At 36.9% G+C, this 24,994-nt stretch overlaps 1 protein-coding gene across 1 annotated transcript in view; it reads left to right on the plus strand.

Annotated features, from left to right (window-relative positions):
- Nucleotides 1-24,994, plus strand: part of LOC306875378 (E3 ubiquitin-protein ligase RNF123-like) — a 124,558-nt gene that overhangs the window by 87,082 nt on the left and 12,482 nt on the right. The window contains exons 36-37 of the mRNA XM_079425888.1: nt 5,141-5,268; nt 18,212-18,306. Coding sequence (XP_079282014.1) covers nt 5,141-5,268; nt 18,212-18,306 — 223 coding nt within the window. The remainder of the gene's footprint in view (nt 1-5,140; nt 5,269-18,211; nt 18,307-24,994) is intronic.

The raw sequence follows: 24,994 nt of genomic DNA on the forward strand, positions 1-24,994 counted from the left end.
GCTGCGAGCACCATAAAGTTTTAGACGACCCCAGAGTGTTACTCTTCCCAAGAGTGTTCTGAGGGTTGGCATGGCGATACCATTTATTGCCCTTTGACAGTTAGTTTATATTTTTTGAAGATAAGAGGTGATAAAAAATGACTCATGGGAAATGGGATGGCTTCTGACTTTTTGTTTGGTGGAAGCAGCCCTCAGTGGTTGATAGATGCGGTACAAGATGTTTTTGTGATGGTAAAAGACCTCAGGGGTCTGCTGATGTATTCAAGACAGACAGATATTTGGTTCTCAATGGCTGGGTAGTCGATCATTGAGGACAAACAAAGTGATGCGGCATGAATGTGCCCCAGAAAAGCTTTGTTTTGTAGGGAAAAGAGAGTATTGCAGCTAAGAAGTTCCCACTTACGTGTTTGGAAATCGAAACTGATTTGACATGCGTTCATTCCGACATGGCATTGTTCTGCTCTACTGAATAACTTTCACACCATTGTATGTATTTAAGTACCATGTACTTTATCATGTATTTGAAGTACCTAGCACAATAGCGACAATGGCACGCTGTGGCATACTGATGGATTTAACCACCCTTCATTGTTTTCCACATAATTCTGTGGTAATTACTCACATTGGCGCTTGTTCTTAAATCATAAGTCTTTTTCCAACAGTCTAAAGAATTGCAGAGAATAACTAGCTTTTTTTCACCTCAAGTCAACCAGGACAAAACATCAAGAGGCATATTCGGACTTGGGAAATATCACTTCATCTGCACGTCTGTTTTGATCTCCGGCAATTAGATGGGATGTTGCCTTATTGTCGAGACACTGCATGAATTCGGCTCGATTTGCAATCTAAGATGGTTTTCGGAGCGTGCAAAAAAACGAACTGCAGCCAGATAATTCATAAACACAAAAAGAAAATTGAGGCAGGCTGTTTTGCCGTACTCTTCAAATGTCCAAGACAGACTTCATGCAGAGGAACAAACCCACTTTTTGAATAATTGGTAGAAAAATGAGCAGATGTGAAGTCCTAGAACAGACTAAAAACATTTAAATAATGGTTTTAAATCAGTTAAAACAATTGAATTAAATTGTTTAGCAGTGTATTGTGGCATCAACTAGTTTTATTAGTTGCTGCAACAAGTAATTATTTTGATAATCGATTGATCTAATGATTATTAGAATAATTATTCAACTAATCATCAGCTATTTCACCAATGAATCAGTTGGCTTTGATCGATTATTAAGCTTTTGCACTTCATCGAAATATTGAGTTATACATATTCTACATAGCTGCTTTATATCAGAAAGTTGTAATTCTAACTGAAAGCAAAACTGACACTGTTTTTTCATGTTCAGTACTGTAAAGCTGCATGCTTTAAAGCAGTCTTGTATAAAGTGTTATGTAAATAAACATGCCATGACTTTACTGGAGTGCAGATTGCCGAGCTACATGCACAGCAAACATATCCACATCACTATGATCAGGTGCTTCCTTATCTGCTGTTTTCTCACCGCTGTCATGTTTGTTGTGTGTTTATTTAGTTAATGAATGGAATATGTGCTGCCCATATACATCAGCGACGCTCTGAGCAGCATTGGGATGTTCACTAACAGTAAAGCGCTTCTTGCATATATCGAACTTCTTTTCACACCTAACCGAAGAACGAAAAAGAATTTTGCCAAGAGTACATCAGGGCCTTTACACATGCCGACAATTTTTTGTTTGTAGTTTTATAAAGCTCTCCAACACTTCTGGTTTGGATTCGTTTTGCACTTCTTTTATTTGCAGCTGGGAGGGTTGGATTGCGTTGCAGCGCCATACTGGTCAAACCTTGTAATTGCAGGCCCTGACATTGGGTCATATGAGATGAACAATAATTTTTTGCCTTTTTTTTTTTTTTTTTTGGCAGCTCATCATTTTATCCCTAATGCATAACTAAAGCTAATGCATTTCTTGAAAGATTAGCTTTCTAGTTTTTACTCATACTTACTTGTGCACAGATAGCACCATTACATTTTTCAAAGCAAAAACAATGTTCATCTTTTATGTTTTTGTTATTTATGTGGCTATGTTCATTTTTGTGATGGGAAATAAAGGAAAGATGAGTGTTTGAAAGGCCGTGAGTTTAAGACTGCCAGCCCTTTCGTCCTCAGAGCGCAGCATGAGGGTTGCCAGTTGCAGGTTGTGTGGGCACTGATCTTGTGTGTGATTTCATTTGTTTACTAGACCTCTGTTGTTTGAGCGTTGTTGCCTGTCCAGCCCTGTCATTCTGCATGTGTACTGTATTGCTAATTTAGCATGACAGCCAGCCGTGTCTTGTAAACACGGCAGCCAGCTGGGTGTGTTTGTATGCGGGCACAAACATATTTGCTCAAGTGTTTGTCTCCCACTATAGGCATACAGGTTTGCTTTTGTGTCTGTACATCTGCAAATGATTTAGTTTCACCATTTCTGGAGCTCCATATCTGCCGAAACAGCCAAGAATTTAGAGTAAAGGGGAGAGTGGGGTAAAGTCTGTCAGTAAGAAAATGTGCAAACATTATTATATTATAATATATATTAAAAAGTGGCTCAGCCCTCCCCACTCTCCCTGATTGACAACAATTCCAGATTTTCTGCAAAAAAAATTAATGTTTTTTTTCTCTTTTGTTTCTTGTTTTATTCTTTGATTTGCTTTTTTGGGGGGGTTTGGTTTGCTTGTTTTTGTGTTTTTGTTTTGCATTTGATTTTGGTTTAGTTTAGTTTTTTTTTTTTTGACTTTTTTTTTTTTCTGGCCTGAACAGGTTTTGTTTTGTGTTTCAGTTTGGGTTTGGTAGGATTTTGTTTCACATTTTGTTTTTCATTTTATTTTGTGTTCTGTTTTGTTTTTGTTTGGGTTTTGGTTTGTGTGTGTTTTTTGTTTTTTATTTGTTTGTTTTTTTTTTGGGGGGGGGGGGGGGGGGGGGTTGTTTTGTTTTTTTGCTTTTGAGTGTTTTTGTTTGACTTTGTTTATTTTAAGTTTTGTTTGGGTTTGAACTGGTTTTGTTTTGTTTTTGTGTTGTGTCTTTGTCTGGGTTTGGTTAGCATTTTGTTTTGACATTTTGGTGTTTGTTTGAATGTATGTATGCATTTTGCTGTGCTTGGCTTGGCTTTGTATACAGTTTTCTTTGTGTTTTTTTTTTGTGTTTGGGTTTTGTTTGTGTTTTGCTTGGGTTTATGTTTTGTCACATTTCTAATTTCTAAATCAGTTTTTGTCAATGTTAGCACAGGAATATCTTCAGTCTCTACAACCAAATACTACAGAATACTTAGAACTGTGCATGCAGATTAGCTGGTCTAGCCTGAGAAATACGCTTTTTTAACGCTACTTGAGCAAAATAAACAACATTTATGATACAGTCGTTGTCAAATTTCATTGGTGATTTCAAATATGAAATTTAATCTTAAACTTGGCGAACAGTTTTGGAGAATTTGATGTTTCCCCATTCAGAGAGATCGAGCTGCACTTGCATTCCAGTGAGGCATTTCAAAGATGGCCGCCGAGTGACATAACTTGCCTTAAAGGGGCTTTGCTACAACCCTCTACTGTCCTGCAGACTTCAGTTCCAACACTGCTCCAACACACCTGCCTGTAATTATCAAGTAACCCTGAACAACCTTGATAATCTGGTTCAAGTGTTTTTATTTGGGGGTGGAGGATGGCAGCCCTCCAGCAGCAGGGTTGGAGACCTTTGTGCTAGTATTCAGAAAATATTGTGTACTTAAGATCTGACTCGGTGGCAAATCTTTATTCCCTCAAAGACTGTCCAGTGTTACTCTATGCTCTGCTCTGTTGCTTTTTCTGTCACCTGTCTATGTACCTGTAGATGCTGCTCGCTTTCAGACCAATCATTTTACCCACATAAGCAACAGAAGGGAAGAAACTCCATAGTGCATTATTAAAGGAAGTCCTTTTTCCTTTGCTTGCATCATGAGTGGGTATATGCGGTCAGAAAGACACACATGAAAGATTTTCTGTGAGGGTTAGATGTACACAGCAGGTGGCGGGAAAGCTCTGCTTGGGTTTTAATGCACTGCCGTAAGGGCTGACACTCCATAAATCATATGCCAGTGGTGCATGTTTTTCTTTTTTTCTTTTTCTGTGGGATATGGACAAAGCAACAGGATTTCAGTTTGAATCATTGGACTGTTTGCAGGAGTCTGGCAACTGTTGTATAGATCAGCTCAACGTCTTCGTCTCCAACTTATGTGTCCGATTTGCAAATCGATGCAAGGCGTGTTTATTTGCTGGAAGTGTGTTGACCTCGTCATATGAGTTGTGTGTGACAGGAAGAGCTCTGTTCTCTTACAACCTGATAGCTGCGCTCCAATGAACAATGTTTGTGAGTCTGTCTCTCCCTCTGTCATTTTCAGTGGTGTTTGCTAAGTCAAGCTTCACTTTTACTACATAGGGTTAGGTATTTATTAAAAAAATGGCCGTCCATCAGAGCCTTAAGTTTTAGCTTCGACTGACCCTTGATTCGTAGCAGAGATGCATGTAAGGAGGAATAGTGTGTGATATAACGAGTGCCGATGACAGTGGTGGATGTCAGCAAGTTTTGCTGCGTGTTCACTGTGGTTGTCATGAGTGGCATATTCTGCTATAGAGCGGCAATTTTCCCTCCTGCACAACTACCATCTGTATATCACAAAATAGAATACTTACAAATGTAGCCCCACCGGCAGTTTTGTCTTTTTAGAAACGGAACAGGGAACATGCATTCATTCATTCATTTGTCCGTTCGTTCGTTCATTCATTCATTCCAACCCAAAACTTTCTTACACATAAGACAAAAAGCTTCCCTCAATAGTGAAAGCATTTTGTAAACCCAACACCACTGTTTCATAGAAACTGGCACTCATCTATTCAAGAACTATTTCACATTGTATCTGTAGTGTTTTGGAAAAAAAAAAAAAAGTATTTGAATTTTACTAGGTCATAAATTGATGTCAGTTGCCCACATATTCAATGGCCCATCCCAGGACAGCATCCTAATAGTGCCCCTGCTTGAGGTGTATTTTTTATTTTTTTTTTATATATAAAGAGTCACATTATACTTTAGCAACTAGCAATACCCTGCTAACCACCCACAACAACCTGACCCTCATTCTTCTTGTCTTGCAGGATCTCAAGGGCTGCGTCTGTGCTGCTGTCGGATCATTGCTTCCAGCTTCGCTCCATCCAGTACCTGCTCGGAGAAGGAGATGCCGGTGCTGCCAGCGCCGACCGCAAACACTTCTCTCTGCATGCATGTAAGCCGGGACTAAACACGTGCCCTTATACACATCCTGCTGCATAATCAGCGGGATGTTAAATTTAGTTTAGATGTTAATTTTGTATTTGTCGCATTGCATACTTTGATACACAGCGTTTTATGGTCTAAATATACTCCTATTTCTTAGAATAGCCTTCCATATCCAGTGACGTGAAAGTGATTGTGTTCTTAAAATATCTCCTGCTCCGCCAATTCACTCAGCTCTGATTTCGAACACCAAGATCAAATCCATGCACTAACTGAGATGCGTTATAATTATAATCTGCTATAACTGGCCAATACAGTAAATTAGATATTTCCTCTTAGCAGGTGAAATTTAAATGAACAATTAAAAAAAAAAAAAAAAAAAAAAAAATATATATATATATATATATATATATATATATATATATATATATATATATATATATATATATATATATATATATATATATATATATATATATTTTTTTTTTTTTTTACAGGTCAGAGAGCAATGATTGTTTAATTTTCAAATAATTTATTCTTTAAATTAGAAGTATCAGGAAATCCTCTCCCAACTGTACTGCAGTGCGAATCGATTCGTCCAGCACTGAAGCTCGGGTCTGCTATAACTATACGGACCCTCCAAGCTAATCCACCGCTTTACTGCAAAAGGCCTTGATTAATTATTTACACTAAGTGGATGCATTTCCATCTCCACTGTGCCCACACTTCTAAACTGCTCTGCTTGAGGAAAGAGTCGGGCATAACAACCAGCTCTTTAGGCATTCAAGAACAACACTGAGTTTGTTTACAGCATTTGAAAGGAGAGCCCTTGATACTCTATAACACCCTTTAAAAACTTTACAAGAGTTTTGAGTCTCTTAGTGTATGCTTGTGTACTTGCTGTTTGGCTCTCTTTTGGCACTGGATATCAATTAGTAGTGGAAGATTCATAGATGCATTGCGATTTCTTTCTCAAACGATTTTGGAATGATTTCCAATTTATAATAATTTGATCATTTAAATAGATTATTTATTTCAATGAAAAACAATTGTACTCCATTACGGCTTTTAGGTAGCTAAAATTATCTATTTAAATATCTATTGTCTAAATTAACGTATGCAATTAATTTATTCAGTTTAACGTGTTAAAAATATTTAGGTATATTAGATACCTAAATATTTAGTTTGGCCACCCCACTTACAACTTCTGCTTCTGTCTCTTTTTTTTCTCGACACGAAATGTGTTTATTTAGACGCAGAACATCTTTACGAACACATCAAACAGGAGACTTTTTCCTACGAGTTCTCATGGCATAAACGTACATGGGGGCACTTCATAGCTAGATGCAAAATACGCACCAATAAGTACATATCACTGCAGTTTCCAAAAGAAATGAACACTAGAGGCAGTAAAACGCCTTTTATTCCTTTTCACACAAATTTACAGAGTTTTGATTTAATAAAGCTTAATTTTCGCACAATTACTTGAAGGATATCATGTTATGGCTTCAAAACAATATTTATGCGCGCTCCACTTTGCTTCAGCGACAGGCTGTTTTCAGGCCAAATGTTAGTAAAAAAATAATTCAGGCCAAATGTTCAAGTTCAGGTTTATTTATATAGCGCTTTTTACGATACAAAATGTCAGGTTTTTGAATGTTGATGTACAGTTCGGACTGAAATTTAGGCAAAATTTCAAGTAGGGCTCGCTGCAGTCCACAACATCCAGGGGGCGTGGTTGGATGCACGTCTAGGGAGTGGATATTGGTAGGTTTAGGGGTGGAGATGGGTAGGTTTAGGGTGGAGATGGGGTGGGTTTAGGGATCGGGGTTTAGATGGGTAGGTTTAGGTATAGGCAGGTGGGAGGAGTTGGATTTGATCCAACCACTCCCCCTGGATCTTGTAGGCTGCAGCGAGACGCTTCTCCAAAATTTTGTAGATAATTGTTACTAGCATAGAGATGTAGCTTTTAAACCTAGAAGCTTTCTGTTAGCCAATTTGCGTTACCAGTGTGATCCTGTTATGAAAAGTTTCGCCCTCACACAAAATTCGCAATCGCATGAATTTCTATTGAAATGACTGGATTTCGCTCACAAAATGTTTCCAAGTAGCAGTAAATCTGACCACACCTTTACACTGTTACTGAGAACTTCTCACATGTCAAGTGATGAAAATCAGTTTGGATCTTTGAATCAAATGAATCGCAAGTTTCCTACAGGTTACAGATTTTAGGTCAGCAGAAATCAGATTTCCAAGTTTCCACGTTTCCAGATTTCCAAGTTTTGGTCTCTGTTGTCATCGGTTTTCTTCTCAAACAGCCTGGTTTTCCTCACACTTCTCGTTCCGCTCAGCTCTGCTGGACAGCGTGGTGTGAATCTCCAGGCTCGCGAGGAAGAAGCTGGTCTCTCTGGTAGTCATGGAGACCGAGGGGTCGCCATGGACACCACAACCGGCCTCAGTTCCTGTCTGTCTCTGCTTTCACAGATCCCCCGCCTCGCTCCTCCCCACCTCCTCTGTTTTCCACCACTGAATTGGGTCATTGCTATCAGACTCCATTCCTGAGATCAGATTGGTTGGGAATTGTCCTTGGGGATTTTTTCAACCTGTTGCTTGACGACTCAAAGGACACATTACGGGCCCACCAGCATCTGAACCCAGTTGAGCAGCGTGGCATGCTTTACTCAAGCAAACAGGGACACTCGGAGCATCAGGACTTGCATCAAGACTTTTTAGGAAGCGTTATTTGATGTAATTGGGTTACAAATTTGTGTCTTTGTCGAGGTTCCAGGCTAAAACGAGAGAGACAGAATAGCTACTTAAAATATATTAAATAAACAATATAATATATTAATTTTATAAAAAAAAGTGGTAGAATTCAGAATCAAATCTGAAAGTCATGTTAAAAAAGAAAGCTCAGTCCAGCGCGCAGCCGCTGCCATTCTCAGATCGCCTGGAGGACCGAAGGACTTCCATGTAATGTACACACAGCTACAGCAGCCATATATAATAAATGAGTGCTGGAGGCAGCGCAGATTCATTGTGCTGGCGTACAGAAAGACATTTATACCAAAGAAATCAGAGAAGCAGAGAGAGTAATGAGGAAAGGCAGGCTGTAGGTGGTCCACATTAGCACTTCAAAGGGTATGTCCATCGCCAAGCGCTTGAGCCGACCTGTGCAGGATCTAATGACAGGTCAAAATGCCACAGCCTTCCTCAAACCAGTGCAGCACAACCATCCCGTCTCATTATCCCAGCGCCTCTGAAGGAGCTTTCACAGGGATGCTAATGGCCATAATGACATTAAGCCGTGTTCCTATCACAAAGCCGACGGTTGGGATGGGATGCGGCATTGATCCGGCTGCGCGGCTTTTGACATGGATACTCCAGGGCGAGTCGAAGGACTAATTCATGTCTAGATGGCGTGGGAAAGATTCCCGGCGCTCCTCTGAAAGACTGCACTGTGTGTGGGAGGCTCGTAGAGAGTTACTTGGGTGTTCCAAGCTGTTCTTAAAACATTTAAGAGATGTTTTAGACAAAATTCTGTCTTTTTTTTTTACTCACCTTCATTGCGTCCCAAACCCATTGGCCTTATTTCTATTGTGAGAAAAAAGTAGATAAATTGGAGAATGTTGGTGCTTCTTTTTATAATGGAAACTGTAAACCACTAAAGTAATCCATAACACTTATAGCACTATAGTTGACATTTAGTTTTGTTTTTAGAACATTCCCTTTATATATTTTTATATATTAATTATTATTTGATTAAAATATACAACATTAAATAATAAAATGATAAACAAATCTCCTGTTTATTTAATTATTTTAAATTCATATAATAAAATCTAATATAATATATGATTTATTTGTGATAATGATTTAATTCATGTCGATTATATAATGTATATAAGCACAATGGACATTAGAAATGCAGCCGGTGATTCTGAAATAAATGGAATTGAATTGAAAGCCAGTGAACATAAATCAAATTGAATGACATTGAAAAAAATTATGTAAAATATTTAAATAAATATTTTAATAAACATAAATAAATTATATAAGATGAATTCACTAATTATGTATAATTAAATTATTTAAATGTATTTTATTAAAGCACCCCGTTAATCTGATTTGAATAGAATTTAATTGAAATTTAATCAAAATGAATCAAATTAAACTTGAATACTGAACTTTTCTTTTTTTCTTAATTTTCTTTAAAATATATTTTTATGTTGTCATTTAATTTAAAACAAATAGTAATTAAAAAAATAATACAAAATGTCAAGAATCAAACTGAATCTAAACAAATCTGCAGTAGCCCTTTTTTAATTATTATTATTTATTTTATAATTTTTTTTTTTTTGGGTGATAGGGGATTTATTCATCTGTATTTCTTAATTTCTAAAGAGTAGGCTTGGGGCACTATGTGGGCAAGCAAATAATATCAGAATGTTCATATTTGGATGAACTATTAATTGAAGCTCGGCAGGCTGAGTTTGTGTGAGATTCGCCAGTTGATTGATGCGTTTTGATCTGCGTTAATGATGTGCCTGGAAGGTTTTCCCAGTGATAAAGGCCAAAAGTTTCATTAACACGGCTCATAAATATTCCATGTAAATATCAGTGCGGCATTCATAATGTGCAGGTGTAACGCATGATCTGCAGCAGACGCTGATCGAGAGGCTCTCCAGACACTCACTAACCCAAGGAAATGTTGACCGACCCGTTTGCTGCTAGACGTGATAGCCGTCATCAGAACAATCTGCCAGAGCTTCTGGATGGTAGGGGTGGGCGTATCGATCCTAATATCGATAGTATCGATGCCAACGTTGGTATTGGTATCGGATCGATACTAGCCTGATAAGATCGATACTTTAGGTTAATTTTTTTCTCCTATACACGTAATAATATTGCTTAATACATACAACACAGTGTAGACACGTCTGGGTGCATATGCCGCTCTTTTCACATCTCTTATGCAAACATTGCTGCTCCTCCCCTGCTACGCTGTGTTTGGTTGTCATGCCATCACGTGACTCAGCGGCTCCGAGTGCGAGCGGATACAGAGAGAGATGGAACGGAACTCCGAGCTACAAAAGAAATTAAAAGGAGAGGAAGGAAATCCTTCACATAGTGCATATTATACCTGTATACCGAATTTGTCCTTTTTATACAGTATCACTATAAGGTGTGGACTGAGTTTAGCTTGATAAAATAATTTCTTAATCTTAAAATTTTCATCATAACAGTTTTCTATGGGAGTAAAATGCTTAACATGTTGTTTAGCATGTTTGCATATATATTCTGGTCTCAGCTGCTTGCAACATATTATATTTTATTAACAAGCTGTATACCGAATTTAGTTTTTATTTATGTATTTGGTCTTTATCACGGTCTTCCTCCATTAATTGCACCATATTAAATGTTTTTATATCGCAATTAGAGAAAATGAAATTCAACATGTTGCATTCATGTTCTGGGTTCATCTGCTTACCTGTACATACATAGTAGGCCTATATATTTTTATAAACCATACCGAATTTGGCCTTTGCATATCACAGTTTTGTTTTATTGTGATAATAACAAACAAATATTACAGTATGTATAAAACAAACAGAAAATACAGTACGCACATAACATACTAAAATCCTTTCAATAATAAACGAGTTATGGTTTAATAGTTCTTTTTCATATCAATGTCTTCATTCAATAAGTCACTTACGTTAAACTTTTCTTTATAATGTTTTTTTTATGAGAGGAAAATGCATAATGTGAAAACTTTGAGCGTTGCTTTCATATTCTGGGCACATCTGCTTACTTGTATATCTAGTTTGAAACATTAATAAGGTGTATACTGAGTTTTGTCTTTTAATATTACGTTCTTAATTTATTAAGCCACATTAATTAGTTTTATAACTCTTTTCTTTGGGAGGAAAATACTTAACATGAAACTGTTTATTGCTTTCATGTTCTGGGCTCCTCTGCCTGCAAAGTCCTTTTAGAAAGGCAAATAATATCCACGTAGCTTTAAGGTGAATGTAATATTAGTCATATCAACATTAGTATTGGTGTTAGTATTAACTCGTGGTTGCTTAGCAACGACAGACGCCTCCGGAGCGCAACCGCCAGAGCACTTTGGAAAAAAGGAGAAAGCGGTGCGCCTAGCGTTTTCCACGCGTTTTTAGGTGCGATATGTGAACAACAGGAAACACATCTCATGGTGCGTTCACACCAGACGCGAATGAAGCGTGATAAGCGCGAGTGATTTACATGTTAATTCAATGCAAAGACACGAATAGACATCCTGTGGCGCGATTCGCGCGAATGAGCCGACCGCATTTCAGTCAGAATGTGCTGCATGGTGGTGTTTTTGAAAAAGAACTTAAAACTTAATTGAACTTCCAAATGTTTCTTAGAGTGGACAAGCCAGTGTTTATTTTTGACTAGAGTACATTGGAGTTTATTTATTTCATTTTAGTTTACTTCAGGTAAACTGACTTCACTAAAGAGACAAATGTTTATTTCTGACTACCTACATTGGAGTTATCTAATTTTAGTGTACTCTGTTAAGCTGGCTGAGAGAGAAATGTTTTATTCTGACTAGTCTATATTGGAGGTATTTATTTCATTTTTGTTTACTCCGGTATGCTGACTGCACTAAAAATGTGAAGCCAAAGTTAATAATTGTTATTATTGAGTTAAGTGAATCTATTGTTCCTTAGCATTGCTGGTAAGATGACATGAACCCTACCCCCACAGCAAACCGAATCGAACCGGACCGAACCGTGGCTCCAAAACCGTGAACCGAACCGAACCGTGCCACTGGTGTATCGTTACACGCATCGTATATATATATATATATACCTGGGCTGTCAGCGTTAACGCACTAACGCATGCGATTGATCTAAAAACTTTAACGCGTTAATATTTTTTTAACGCAAATTAATCGTTTGATAAGGTTTGACCCCAACTTCTTGTTGTCATCGCAGCGCGGAAGTTAATCATTGCCTGCGTCCCAATGTGCACTCTATCATCCTAAATTCTATGTGATATTAGTAATTTTCAATACTATTTAGGGGAGATAGGGTGAATAGTATGCACATTGGGACGCAAAGATTGCATGATTATGAGGCGACGGGCTAAGCAAAAGTGAAGCGAACGCGGAGAGAGAGAGCGAGTGTGTCCGAGAGAGAGCGCGAGAGATATGTATACTCATATGTGATAAGGGTACAGCGAACCAGTGTTGCCAGGGTCACGGTTTTCCCGCACAATTGGGCTATTTTGAAAATACAGTAGTGGGAAAATTACAGAGCTATGGGTTGCGGTTTTTAGGCTACTTTTATAATGTACTTATGTAGCGTGACGCTAATGTTAGCTCTAATGCACCTGCAGAACAGGTCCAATTCTTCTTCATAATGCATTTTATCATAATACTTCATGTAAGGTCACAAGAAAATGTTTTGTTGTATTTATTTAGAAATACTTTTGATAATAGTTGGGTAAATGTGTACTGGGATTGAAGCGATATGGATTGGTAAACGTTTTATTGCCAGTTTAAAGGCTGATAATGGCTGAATTAAAAAAAAGAATAATAAGGATTATGTCTCATTCATGGTGGAGGTGTGAAAGGTTCTGTTTCCTTAAACTAGTTTGTCATGCATTCCTTTATTTCAACACATTTACAGGTAAATCCTAGTATTTTAAATTTGCGATTAATCGTGATTAATCACAGTTCAGGACTGTGATTAACGCAATTAAATTTTTTAATCGATTGACAGCACTAATATATATATATATATATATATATATATATATATATATATATATATATACACACACATGTTGGCATTCATGGTTCCCTCAATGAACTGTAGCTCCCCAGTGCCGGCAGCACTCATGCAGCCTCAGACCATGACACTCCCACCACCATGCTTGACTGTAGGCAAGACACACTTGTCTTTGTACTCCTCACCTGGTTGCCGCCTCACACTCTTGACACCATCTGAAACAAACAGGTGTATCTTGGTCTCATCAGACCACAGGACATGGTTCCAGTAATCCATGTCCGTAGTCTGCTTGTCTTCAGCAAACTGCTTGTGGGCTTTCTTGTGCATCATCTTTAGAAGTGGCTTCCTTCGGCGACGACAGCCATGCTGACCAATTTGATGCAGTGTGCAGCGTATGGTCTGAGCACTGACAGGCTGACCCCCCACCCCTTGGCCACCGTGCTGCAGCTCAGTTTCAGGGTCTTGGCAATCTTCTTATAGCCTACGCCATCTTTATGTAGAGCAGAAATTCTATTTTTTTCAGATCCTCAGAGAGATCTTTGCCATGAGGTGTCATGTTGAACTTCCAGTGACCAGTAAGAGAGAGTGAGAGCGATAACACCAAATTTAACACACCTGCTCCCCATTCACACCTGAGACATGACACTGGGGAGAGAAAAAGTCTAATTTGGCCCAATTTGGACATTTTCACTTAGGGGTGTACTCACTTTTGTGGCCAGCGGTTTAGACATTTAATGGCTGTGTGTTACATGATTATTGCGCAGGTGTGCCTTAAGCTGGCCACATTAAAAGGCCACTCTAAAATGTGCAGTTTTATCACACAGCACAATGCCACAGATGTTGCAAGTTTTGAGGGAGCGTGCAATTGGCATGCTGACTGCAGGAATGTCCACCAGAGCTGTTGCCTGTGAATTGAATGTTCATTTCTCTACCATAAGCCGTCTCCAAAGGCGTCTCCGAGAATTTGGCAGTACATCCAACCGGCCTCACAACCGCAGACCACGTGTAACCACACCAGCCCAGGACCTCCACATCCAGCATCTTCACCTCCAAGATCATCTGAGACCAGACATCCGGACAGCTGCTGCAACAATCGGTTTGCATAACCAAAGAATTTCTGCACAAACTGTCAGAAACCATCTCAGGGAAGCTCATCTGCATGCTCGTCGTCCTCATCGGGGTCTTGACCTGACTGCAGTTCGTCGTAACCGACTTGAGTGGGCAAATGCTCACATTCGATGGCATCTGGCACTTTGGCGAGGTGTTCTCTTCACAGATGAATCCCGGTTTTCACTGTACGGGGCAGATGGCACACAGCATGTATGCGTCGTGTGGGTGAGCGGTTTGCTGATGTCAGCGTTGTGGATCGAGTGGCCCATGGTGGCGGTGGGGTTATGGTATGGGCAGGCGTATGATATGGACAACGAACACAGGTGCATTTTATTGATGGCATTTTGAATGCACAGAGATACCATGATGAGATCCTGAGGCCCATTGTTGTGCCATTCATCCACGACCATCACCTCATGTTGCAGCATGATAATGCACGGTCCCATGTTGCAAGGATCTGTACACTATTCCTGGAAGCTGAAAACATCCCAGTTCTTGCATGGCCAGCATACTCACCGGACATGTCACCCATTGAGCATGTTTGGGATGCTCTGGATCGGCGTATATACGACAGCGTGTTCCAGTTCTTGCCAATATCCAGAAACTTCGCACAGCCATTGAAGAGGAGTGGACCAACATTCCACAGGCCACAATCAACAACCTGATCAACTCTATGCAAAGGAGATGTGTTGCACTGCGTGAGGCAAATGGTGGTCACACCAGATACTGACTGGTTTTCGGACCCCAATACAGTAAAACTGCACATTTTAGAGTGGCCTTTTATTGTGGCCAATTATCATGCTGTTTAATCAGCATCTTGATATGCCACACCTGTGAGGTGGATGGATTATCTCGGCAAAGGAGAAGTGCTCACTAACACAGATTTAGACAGAGTTGTGAACAATATTTGAGAGAAATAGGTCTTTTGTGTACATAGAAAAAGTATTAGATCTTTGAGTTCAGCTCATGAAAAATGGGGGCAAAAACAAAAGTGTTGCATTTATAATTTTGTTCAGTGTATATAGCTATAGATATACAGTATATATATGACATCGTATTATATATTAATATTTTTGTTAAATTATAGTCATTAAAAAAACTATATAAAAATTAGCACGCTCTTTAAGACCACAAACAAAATTGGTCACAGTAAAACATATAATAAAATATTCAGAATATACAGCTACTTTTGAATGGCAGTCAGCAGAGAAATAACTAGAAAGCATGTAAGTGTGGCATCTGTCAGCAGTGGTTAACTGAAGCATGCAAACCAGACAAACCTTGCCACATGGTTTTCACCTGCTGTGTGATTCTACCTACATTTTAACACCAGAACTGTGGCATCAGACACCGTAACATAGTGCTTTTCCACTTCGTCTTCCACTCGCAATCAAGACGCCGGCTGTAATCGCTGTTCATCAGTCCAAAACTTTGAACGGAGCAGCAATGATTGGCAATGTCAGGACCAATTTTGGCAGTTGCAGACTAGATGAGCATGAAATTGCTGTGGGGAAAGTAAAAGCTGAAGGAAAAACGAGCCTCCCAGACCTGTGGCGCTCACAACGAGAGTCTAAAATTATCAAGCTGATCCCAATGCATTCATGATGAACCTGGCTAATGGGTGGAAGGTGATGGTGTCTTTCACAACATTCCCCTCCAGCAATTAAAGATGGAAAAAATTACGTAAATGCAATTAGAAAGTCTTTTCTTTGGCATTGATCTTTTTTGATTTTGCCAGTCAGAGCTGCTGAACGGGACTTTGAGTGGCAGTCATAACTGCTGCCTCCTTTTACATGCATATGAGTGAAGGGCATCATTTCTGATCATTTTATTATAAAAATAATGATTTTATTATACAAATGTGCATTAAAATTTCTTTTAAATGGGTTAAATATTCTCTAAAATATGCTCTTTAAATATTCTCTAAAAAGGCTTCAAAACTAGAATGAAAACATATTTATTGAATAATTTCCTATATGTGACTGTGGACCACAAAAACAGTCATAAGTAATTTTTTTAAAGCTGAATAAATAAGCTTTCCATTGATGTATGGTTTAAAATAGGACAATATTTGACCGAGATACAACTATTTGAAAACCTGGAATCTGAGGGTGCAAAAAAATCGAAATATTGAGAAAATGGTTTTTAAAGTTGCCTAAATGAAGTTCTTAGCAATACATATTACTAATCAAAAATTTACAGTAGGAAATTTACAAAATATCTTCATTGAACATGACCTTTACTTAATATCCTAATGATTTTTGGCATAAAAGAAAAAACGATAATTTTGACCCATACAATGTATTAGTTGGCTATTGCTACAAATACTGTATACTGCTTTTGACTGGATTTGTGCTCCAAGGTCACTTATGTGCATAAAAATGCCACATTGCTTTGGAATTCTAATTTATGTCGCATGCAAATATAAAAAAAACTTAAGCATTAATGCTATAAAATATTATATTGAAATAGTGTTCTGATTATAATGTTTTTTTAGGAGCTCAGGTTTTTGCAGCAAAGACATATTTTTTAATTAAAAGCTGATTCATATAAATTGGAGAATTAGTAAAAAAATTATAATATATAGTAAAATGCATTTTAGAATAAATTAATAGTTACACGCACATGCATATAATAATTTTAAAAACAATCGTAAAATAAATGTAGTTTAGTGTTGTTTTTGGTGGCCTGTTTTAATTTTAGTTTTAGTCTAGTCTTTGTGTGAAGCTGTCATTTTAGTTTTTATTAGTTTTAGTCACGTTCATACTCTTTTTAGTCTAGTCTAGTTTTAGTCGACGAAAACTGATGACTATTTTTGTCTAGTTTTAGTCAGAATTATCCATGACTATTTTCGTCTAGTTTTCGTCGACGAAAACTGATGACATTTTAGTCTAGTTTTCGTCAATGAAATTGTATTTTAGTCTCTTTCTAGTAATACAATTCTATTTAACCCAGTCAATATAGTATACGTTAGTATAGTCAAAACCAAAATTTTCTTTTAGCCAAACCCATTTCAAACAAGGTTATCTAATTATATTATTGTTACCTTATAGACTCAAGAATACATCCATTCCAGACACGGAAGACGCTCTGATTTGAATTTACAACATTTATTTTACCAACCAAACATGTTAGAAGTACACACACATCTCCCAAAGACGAACTCCGGCTGGCCGACCATCGGTCCCTTTCTCTGTGTCAGACTTAACTTTGTTGTCGTCTTCTAAATAATGCCGCGAGTGGGGCTTGAGGAAGTGACGTAGCCTGCGTCTGCGCAGTGCGACCTGAAGTGAGACACCGGAAACAGAAATACTGCAAAATAATAATAATAACGTGACTAAACAAGACAAAATAACGTTAAAACATTTAGTTTTGTCTCGTTTTAGTCAATGAAAATTAAGAGACATTTTAGCATAGTTTTTATTTTGTAAACCACATTTAGTCTCGTTTTTATTCGTCAACAATATTGCATTATACATTTAGTTATCGTCATCGTCACATCGTCTTGTCTCATCTCGTTTTCGTCACGTGATAAAGGTTCGTTGACGATGATATTTCGCCAATATTTTCGTTGACGAAAGCAACACTAATGTAGTTCAATCATTTTTAGTGTATTTTTATGCAACTCTTAGGTTATTGCATATAAAACGCAGGGCCAAATAAAAATGTTACTGAAAATAGTTTTTGCTTGATGTGAATAAATGTTCTTATTCTTTAAAAAGACTCCAAAACTACATTTGAAACATATTTATTGAATCATTTTCCTTCATGTGCATTTAAAAAGTCACTGCTTTATGACTTTGATTTATATGTTGCTTGCAACTATATAGTGACAATTCTTTTGAACACATTTTTTTCTGTCAAAACATGTTAATTTATGTTTTGTATAAATGGATGGATCGCAGGAAGGATGCATATGGATGAGAATCACGTTCTACACTGACGTTGGAAATGTTTGTGTCTGCAATGTGGAAATCTCACCAATGACCAATTCCTCAAATGTACCATGTGTCAGTACGGTGTGTAAAGTCTGACATTTGTTGTGTTTGTTTTGCGTAGATGCTGACTACATCAGCACGGAGGAAGAGCAGAAGGTAGAACAGATGCGAACTTTCCTGACGGAGGAGTCCAAGCAGGCAGCTGCCAGCACAGCGGTGAGTACAGCTTCCCACACAGGTTCAGCAAACTACAACCACCCTCTCCATCGAACCATGACTATAGTCAAAATCTGCCACTGACGGACAGCAATATGGTGTCTGCTGCCTCGTGAACCATTAAAATGAAGTGGTCAGCTTACAACTTACACAATTTCTGCCAAAAGTAACATTTGATATTTTAAAATATAAATAGGCCGGTATTATGTATGCTCACACAAATAAAACATGCTTTATCTGCTTCTGCAAACCTTAGTAAGTGTGGTAGTCCATGTAGGACTTTACGTGACTTTTTTTATTATTTCAGTCCAAAATAACAGATTTTTCAACAGCTGTTCTAAACAATTCCAGTGATATTTGCAGTTTTTTTATAAATAATGTGCCAGGCACACACAAAAATGAGTTGGGAAAGCCATTTCATTGAATTCTAGTTAAAGCAAATGAATTGCTATGCTCGGGTAAACCGCTATAGAGTTGATGTCGCTATAGAGTTAGAACCTGTGAATGCGGTTTACAGGTTTAATAGAAAAAGAATAATGTGCGCCAAATTGGTTTCCTATTTTAATATACTTTAAAATTTCATTTATTCCTGTGAAGCAAAGTTGAATTTTCAGCATCAGTACTCCAGTCTTCAGTGTCACATAGAATTCAGCTTTGCTTCACAAGAATAAATGAAATGTTAAAGTACTGTACTGTACTTTAAAATACTGTAGAGGTCTGGTATAAAGAATGCTTTTGCTCAGGTGGCCGAAATGTCCGCCCAATAGAGAAAAGTTTGCTCAGCAAGAAAAAAGAAAAATAGTGGGAACATTGAAAGTTACCTTTAAATATTGTAATGTGCAATAATTCAGATGTTTAGATAATGGCAAAAAACAATCATAAGTTCATTTATTTATTCAGGTTGTTTGTTTGATAAAGTTTTGATGAAGTATGGTGTGTTTTATAAAGGATGTAAACATAGTTATATAGAATAAAAAAATGCACAAATAAGACAAGATGGCAAGATTTAGTGAATAATGCAAGGGCTGGTTAAACAAAGTAAAATTGTTGGTAAAAAAAAAACTGAAAAATAATGCAAAGTTTCATGGGGAACACAATAATTTTACAAGAGATAAAAGTTTCTCAAATATAGATCAAAGAGAATGCAATGTTTCGTGGGAGAACATATTACTTTTGAGAGAAAGTAATATATTTGAGAGAGAATGCAAAAGACCAAAGTTAATCTGGAGAACACAATACTTTTGCGAGAAAATGCAAATGTTTTGTGAGAGAACAAAGTTTCTTGAGGGAAGGAAAAACTTCTGCAAGAGAATGCAGTTTTTTTCTGGGAAAACACTTTTCTTTTTTTTTCTGAGAAAACAAAAGTTCTTAGGAGAATGTCACTTTACTTGGGAGAATGCAATACTTTTGAAATAACTATTTGTTTATTTATTTATGAGAAAATACAAAGTTTCTTTAGAGAACGCAACATTACTTGAGGGAGTGCTACTGACCTTCAGTGATCCAATTCAACCATACGAAGAAGCAAAAATGACACATTTGTGTTTTATTATTGTTATTGCTGAATAGTGTTGAACTTTCTTATCCTGCGTCATATTCTTCATGCAATTTGTTTGAGCTGTGCCCTTTAATGTACAAACATTCAAGATTCAAGATTTTTATTCGTCACATACACAATTATACAAAGTATAACCAGCAGTGAAATGTAAGTAAACATGAATTTACATTTGCTTCAGTCTGAGGCATATTCATTTCACTTTTTTGTGTGAAAGGACTTTTACATTTGTAAAAGAAGAACTTTTTTTATATTAAAACCAAACAAGCAAGCCTTGCCCAGATTTAAAAAGTAACTCAAAATTAATGTAACACATTACTTTCCATAGAAAGACACGAAACTAAAGTAAAAAAATAAAAGGCTGTAACGAGACTAAGTTGTTTTCCTTCTCATTATGGCACATGGGTCAGAGCACGCTCAAAGAGCAGCACACGGTGGCAAAAGAGAAGGAGAGAGTAACTACGAGAGCATTTTTATGAAGAAGAAAGAGTGACAAGAGAGTGAGAGCCAAGAGAAATAAAAGATGGCGTCCTGAGCTTTTAAACTCGGCTTTCAGACCGTCCCATCTGGACGTCTTGACCAATTAGATACTGTCCTTGCTTGGGGTATTGCTTTGTTTCTCCACCCCACTAATAAATCAACTTGTTATGTGTTCAGTCAGAGGTCCGAACTTTACAGGCTCTTGCAAAGTATACCTTTTGAGCATGATTTCTATAACAAGACTATGATGCATTTGACAAAGAATTAATTGGAAGAAACATTTAAAGCATGAATTTTCAAACTCATACATACCAAACATGCATTTGAATCCTTCAGCTATTCAATAATGATTAAAAAGACATACATATTATTTGATTAAAACATGATATGTGGGTTACAAACATAATATGGGGTTCTGCATAAAAATGTACTTTTAGGATGATTTTATGGGCATATGAAAAAGAAAGTATTTGTGTAGTTCTACGAAGAACGAAGACATGTTCTTTAGACAAAGGAATTTTGGTTTGGTCTGTCTTCTATGTGTGGAGACCCACACAAGAGAGTCTGTAGCTCGTGATTTTCTATCACAGGTTTACATGTGAACATCAGTCTTGATTACTTGCAACAAATTTGACAGTCTCCTTCTTGAATTGGAATTATCAATAAGTGTTCTTTTGTCTCAATGTTGCAAGCTGTTTTGTGAAAGAGATTTGCTGGCTAGTTTGCTTCAAACTAGCTGGTGCTCGGATCTGGACAGATTTATTACATCCTGTTTCTTGGAGCCTCTCTGAATTCCAGCTCCTCAGGTTTCAATGTTCTGATCGCCTCTTCACTTTGTCTGATTCAGTCTCTGCTATCTTACATATGAGAACAACATTAGTTGGGGTAATGCGATACTTTTGGGAGAACACAATCAATCTGGCCTTCTTCTCCATACTCCTCCATCTTGTACTCTTCTTTTAATTTGTGATGGATCTACCTGAACCAATGGAAGACAAGGACAGCCTCAGTGTCACCATTGCATTGTACAGTAAACAACTACTTTATGGTCATTCAAGCACCTTAAGCAATAAATCCTACTGTAGCTTTTAACAGCATGACGGTGGGTGGCAATAAAAGCCTGTTACTGATTTTCTGAAGTGGAATCACAAAGTTCCTTGTGGTTTCTGTGGCATAAAGTTAATGTAATGGCCGGCCCATTCAGGTCTTTCCACAGCCGCTACTCTGATCTAGCCCCATCCACCGCAGCATTAGACAGCAGAAAGTGAGGCTCTTCCCCCGAGAGCTTCCCCTCTGCTGAGAAATATAATCGTCCATTCCCATCTCCCACAATGCAGCAGCAGCAGAATCAGCAGACTCACCTCAGCACAGAGCAGCCAATTCAATTTAAACAGATTATTCTCCTCTGCGTTAAATTGAGTTGTGCAGTCTGCTGCATTGCAACAGCACAATAAATAAGCATGTTTATTTTCTAGAATAGCCATATAACCTTTTGATAATCATGTTAAAATAGGATATGTTAGTAAATATGGGCAGCTGGCATGACGTATAATTCTACCAAGGACATTTGTTTTCTCGTGTAGTTTAATTTAGCTGGACAGCCAAGATTTTGTCATGAACATAACATTTATTCATGATTTATTTATGTATTTATTTATTTTTTTACAAACAAAACAATCAACAACAAATGAACTCACACAAACAAATCGTTTTTTGTTGTTTTCCATTTTGTTTTGCTTTGTTTTACTTTTTGCTTGCTTTTTTGGATTTGTTTTGTTTGTCATGTTGTCAACATTTAATTCAAACTGTATTTTTATTTGTTTGTTTAATTCACTTTGTTTTACTTGTTGCTTGCTTGTTTGTTTGATTGTTTGTCATGTTGTGTGAATGTTTATTATGATTAGAAAATACTTTGAAGATACTTTGATGCATTTTCTCTTATAAATTCACATATTTTAAGGCAACATTACATATAAAAACTAAATCTTGTCTTAATGTCAGCTGCTCCCCTACTTAACAATGACAATAACAATGAGAAATGATGAGGAATATAGGAAAGAGCACGTCGGTATTCCAGCAGTCGCTTTTAATTTGCACCACAAGGTGTAAATTTTCACATTTTATCTCCGAGATTGTTGATTTCACTGTTTACATCTAAAACCGTCTCTTTTCATTTATTTTCCTGGAGCAGACTGCAGCGTGTCTGACACTATATTTTCAGTCAGAGCGGCATCATTTGAATAGTATTCCAAAACATATTTGCGCTTCAGAGAATCGCTGCCATAATTATCGTCAGTTTTCTGTCATTACACTACGGATGGAGAATTGCACCAAATTACAGATGCAATCATGAGGTAGTGTGAGCTACAGATAAACCAACAATTTATTCACATTTGGTAAATCTTTTGAGATATTCGGATAATTGTCTGGTAAATATGTATTCAGTTTCTTTTTAAGCTTGATCTGCTTTTCTTTTTTTTTTTTACCAGTACTTTTATAAAGTACTGTTATAAACTAACATAATGTTAATTTATAGAGATAAAATCAAATCAACCACATTTATTTTAAGAAATATTCTAAATTTAATACATAATTTCAGCCTCTTACATGGCTTTTGAGTTAAACTGAACCTGACAACATACAGCATTTTCCAATAAACGCAGTCACCGGATCATCCGGTGGCAGATGTACATGCAAAACCATTTATGAATGCAAATCACATTGCCGCGTCAGGTTAACGCTGAGGGAACAGAACAGCGTGGTTTTACATATTTATCACCTGGCCACAATTTAAACAAAAAATAAGGAGATTTTCTTGTTGCATTATGATATGCCTTGTGGTAATATGATTTGTTTTCATGTCACAATGCAGAACTTTAATAAACAGAAATATTATTGCTATTGTTCCCCTTGAGGTTTTGAGTGATGATGTTGGCATCTTTTATGGTCCATTACTATTTATTGCTATAATAATCCTACTTACTCATATTCAACCCTTGATTAAAAGTTAATCCATTGCATCTCTATAGAATAGATCAAACATTTTAATTGTGACTATGGTTTCTGTGTAGATGTTCAGCTGTTGTGACCTTCAGTTATTTCCATGTATAATCAGTTTGATTTGTCGTGGGCGAGGAAACAATGATTGAACTCTTGAATTCACTTAATATGTTTATTATAATAGTAGAGACGAAACAATTTACTATTGCTTCAAGTCTTCAATGGCATATGATCCTTCAGAAATCATTTTAATATGCAGATTTGCTGCTCAAGAAACATTATTACTCTGATCATCAATGTTAAAAACAGTTGTCCTGCTTTCAAACAAATCTTTCTCTACAATAATTGACACATTTTTGTTATATATTTATTATGACAATATATTCTAATTTAATACAATACTATTATTACATTTTAAATGTGACTGAAGTGTTTATATACAGTTTTTTGGGCAATTGTATATGTATTAAAATATTTTAGACAATAATAGTGTAAAACTTTACAATAAGGCTCCGTTGGTTAATATTAGTTATCATTTTCTGACAATATGCAACATTTTTACAGGATTTATTAATGTAGGTCAATGCCAGATTTCTGCATGAATACATGTTTAACATTGCAAGTTGAATAAATCAACATTTGTTTTATGAACTAACAACTTGAATGAACAATTAACGGTATATTTGTGAATTAACATTAACATTAACCTACATTTAATAAATTTACAAAACTTTAGTTCACTGATACTCAATGCATGAACTTTTTCAGAGTGAAAGCTACTATATCCAACAAGACAAACATATGTAGAGCAGGGTTTGATTTCAATTTAAATTGAAAGGATTGTGAAAAGTAAGGGTGTTTCATAATAAAGGCTAGTTATTTATGGGCGGGGGTTTATAAATAAAAGGGCTTAGTTATGTCATATGAAAAGGAAAGTTGTTTTAGACAAGACAGTTATGAAGGTTTAATTATTACGAACATGAAAATTGTGCTTGAAACTTTGAGTAGAGTATGTCTTGATCCTTAAGCATCTTTGACATAACAGAAGCTCATCCTATCATTAGCTCATTGAGCGAATGTATTCATGGCAGTGTTTGTTTCCACACTCGCTGACATTTGTTTACACTTCTCTGCCAAGTGCACCTTGCCTCTGACGTCCAGGGTAACAAAGCGTGTGGCCTGCCTTTTGTGCCGCAACAATCTGATCCTCGTGTGTGTTGGGCTCTCCACACATATTCTCTGTAAAGTGGTGTCTGATTACCAGTCTTTTTTTCAAGCCATGAGCCGCTCTTGCCTCCAACCAAGTGAGCAAAGCTCTCATCTGCACTTAGTGATGATCATTAACAGCCTCTCTGTATGAGTTCCCCTTTTCTCATTGTTAAACGAGTCGAAACATGGAACGTCTCCAAGACTTGGTTATGTGTTTGTGAGCTTGGTTGGTTGTTACATGCTCCAGTGTTGTGTTGTTTTAGTATTATTTATATAATTTAATATGATTTATTAATATTTCATAATAGTGTTCGTTTAGTTTTTCTTTGTTTAATTTTAGTTGAAAAAAAATTTATATTATTTTTCATGTATTCACATTTATTTCAGCTTTCAAATGTACTTTTAAAAATATATTTAGTCTTAGTTATCAATAACAACACCCAA

This window comes from Barbus barbus (genome assembly GCF_936440315.1).
Source record: "Barbus barbus genome assembly, chromosome: 9".
NCBI lineage: Eukaryota > Metazoa > Chordata > Actinopteri > Cypriniformes > Cyprinidae > Barbus > Barbus barbus.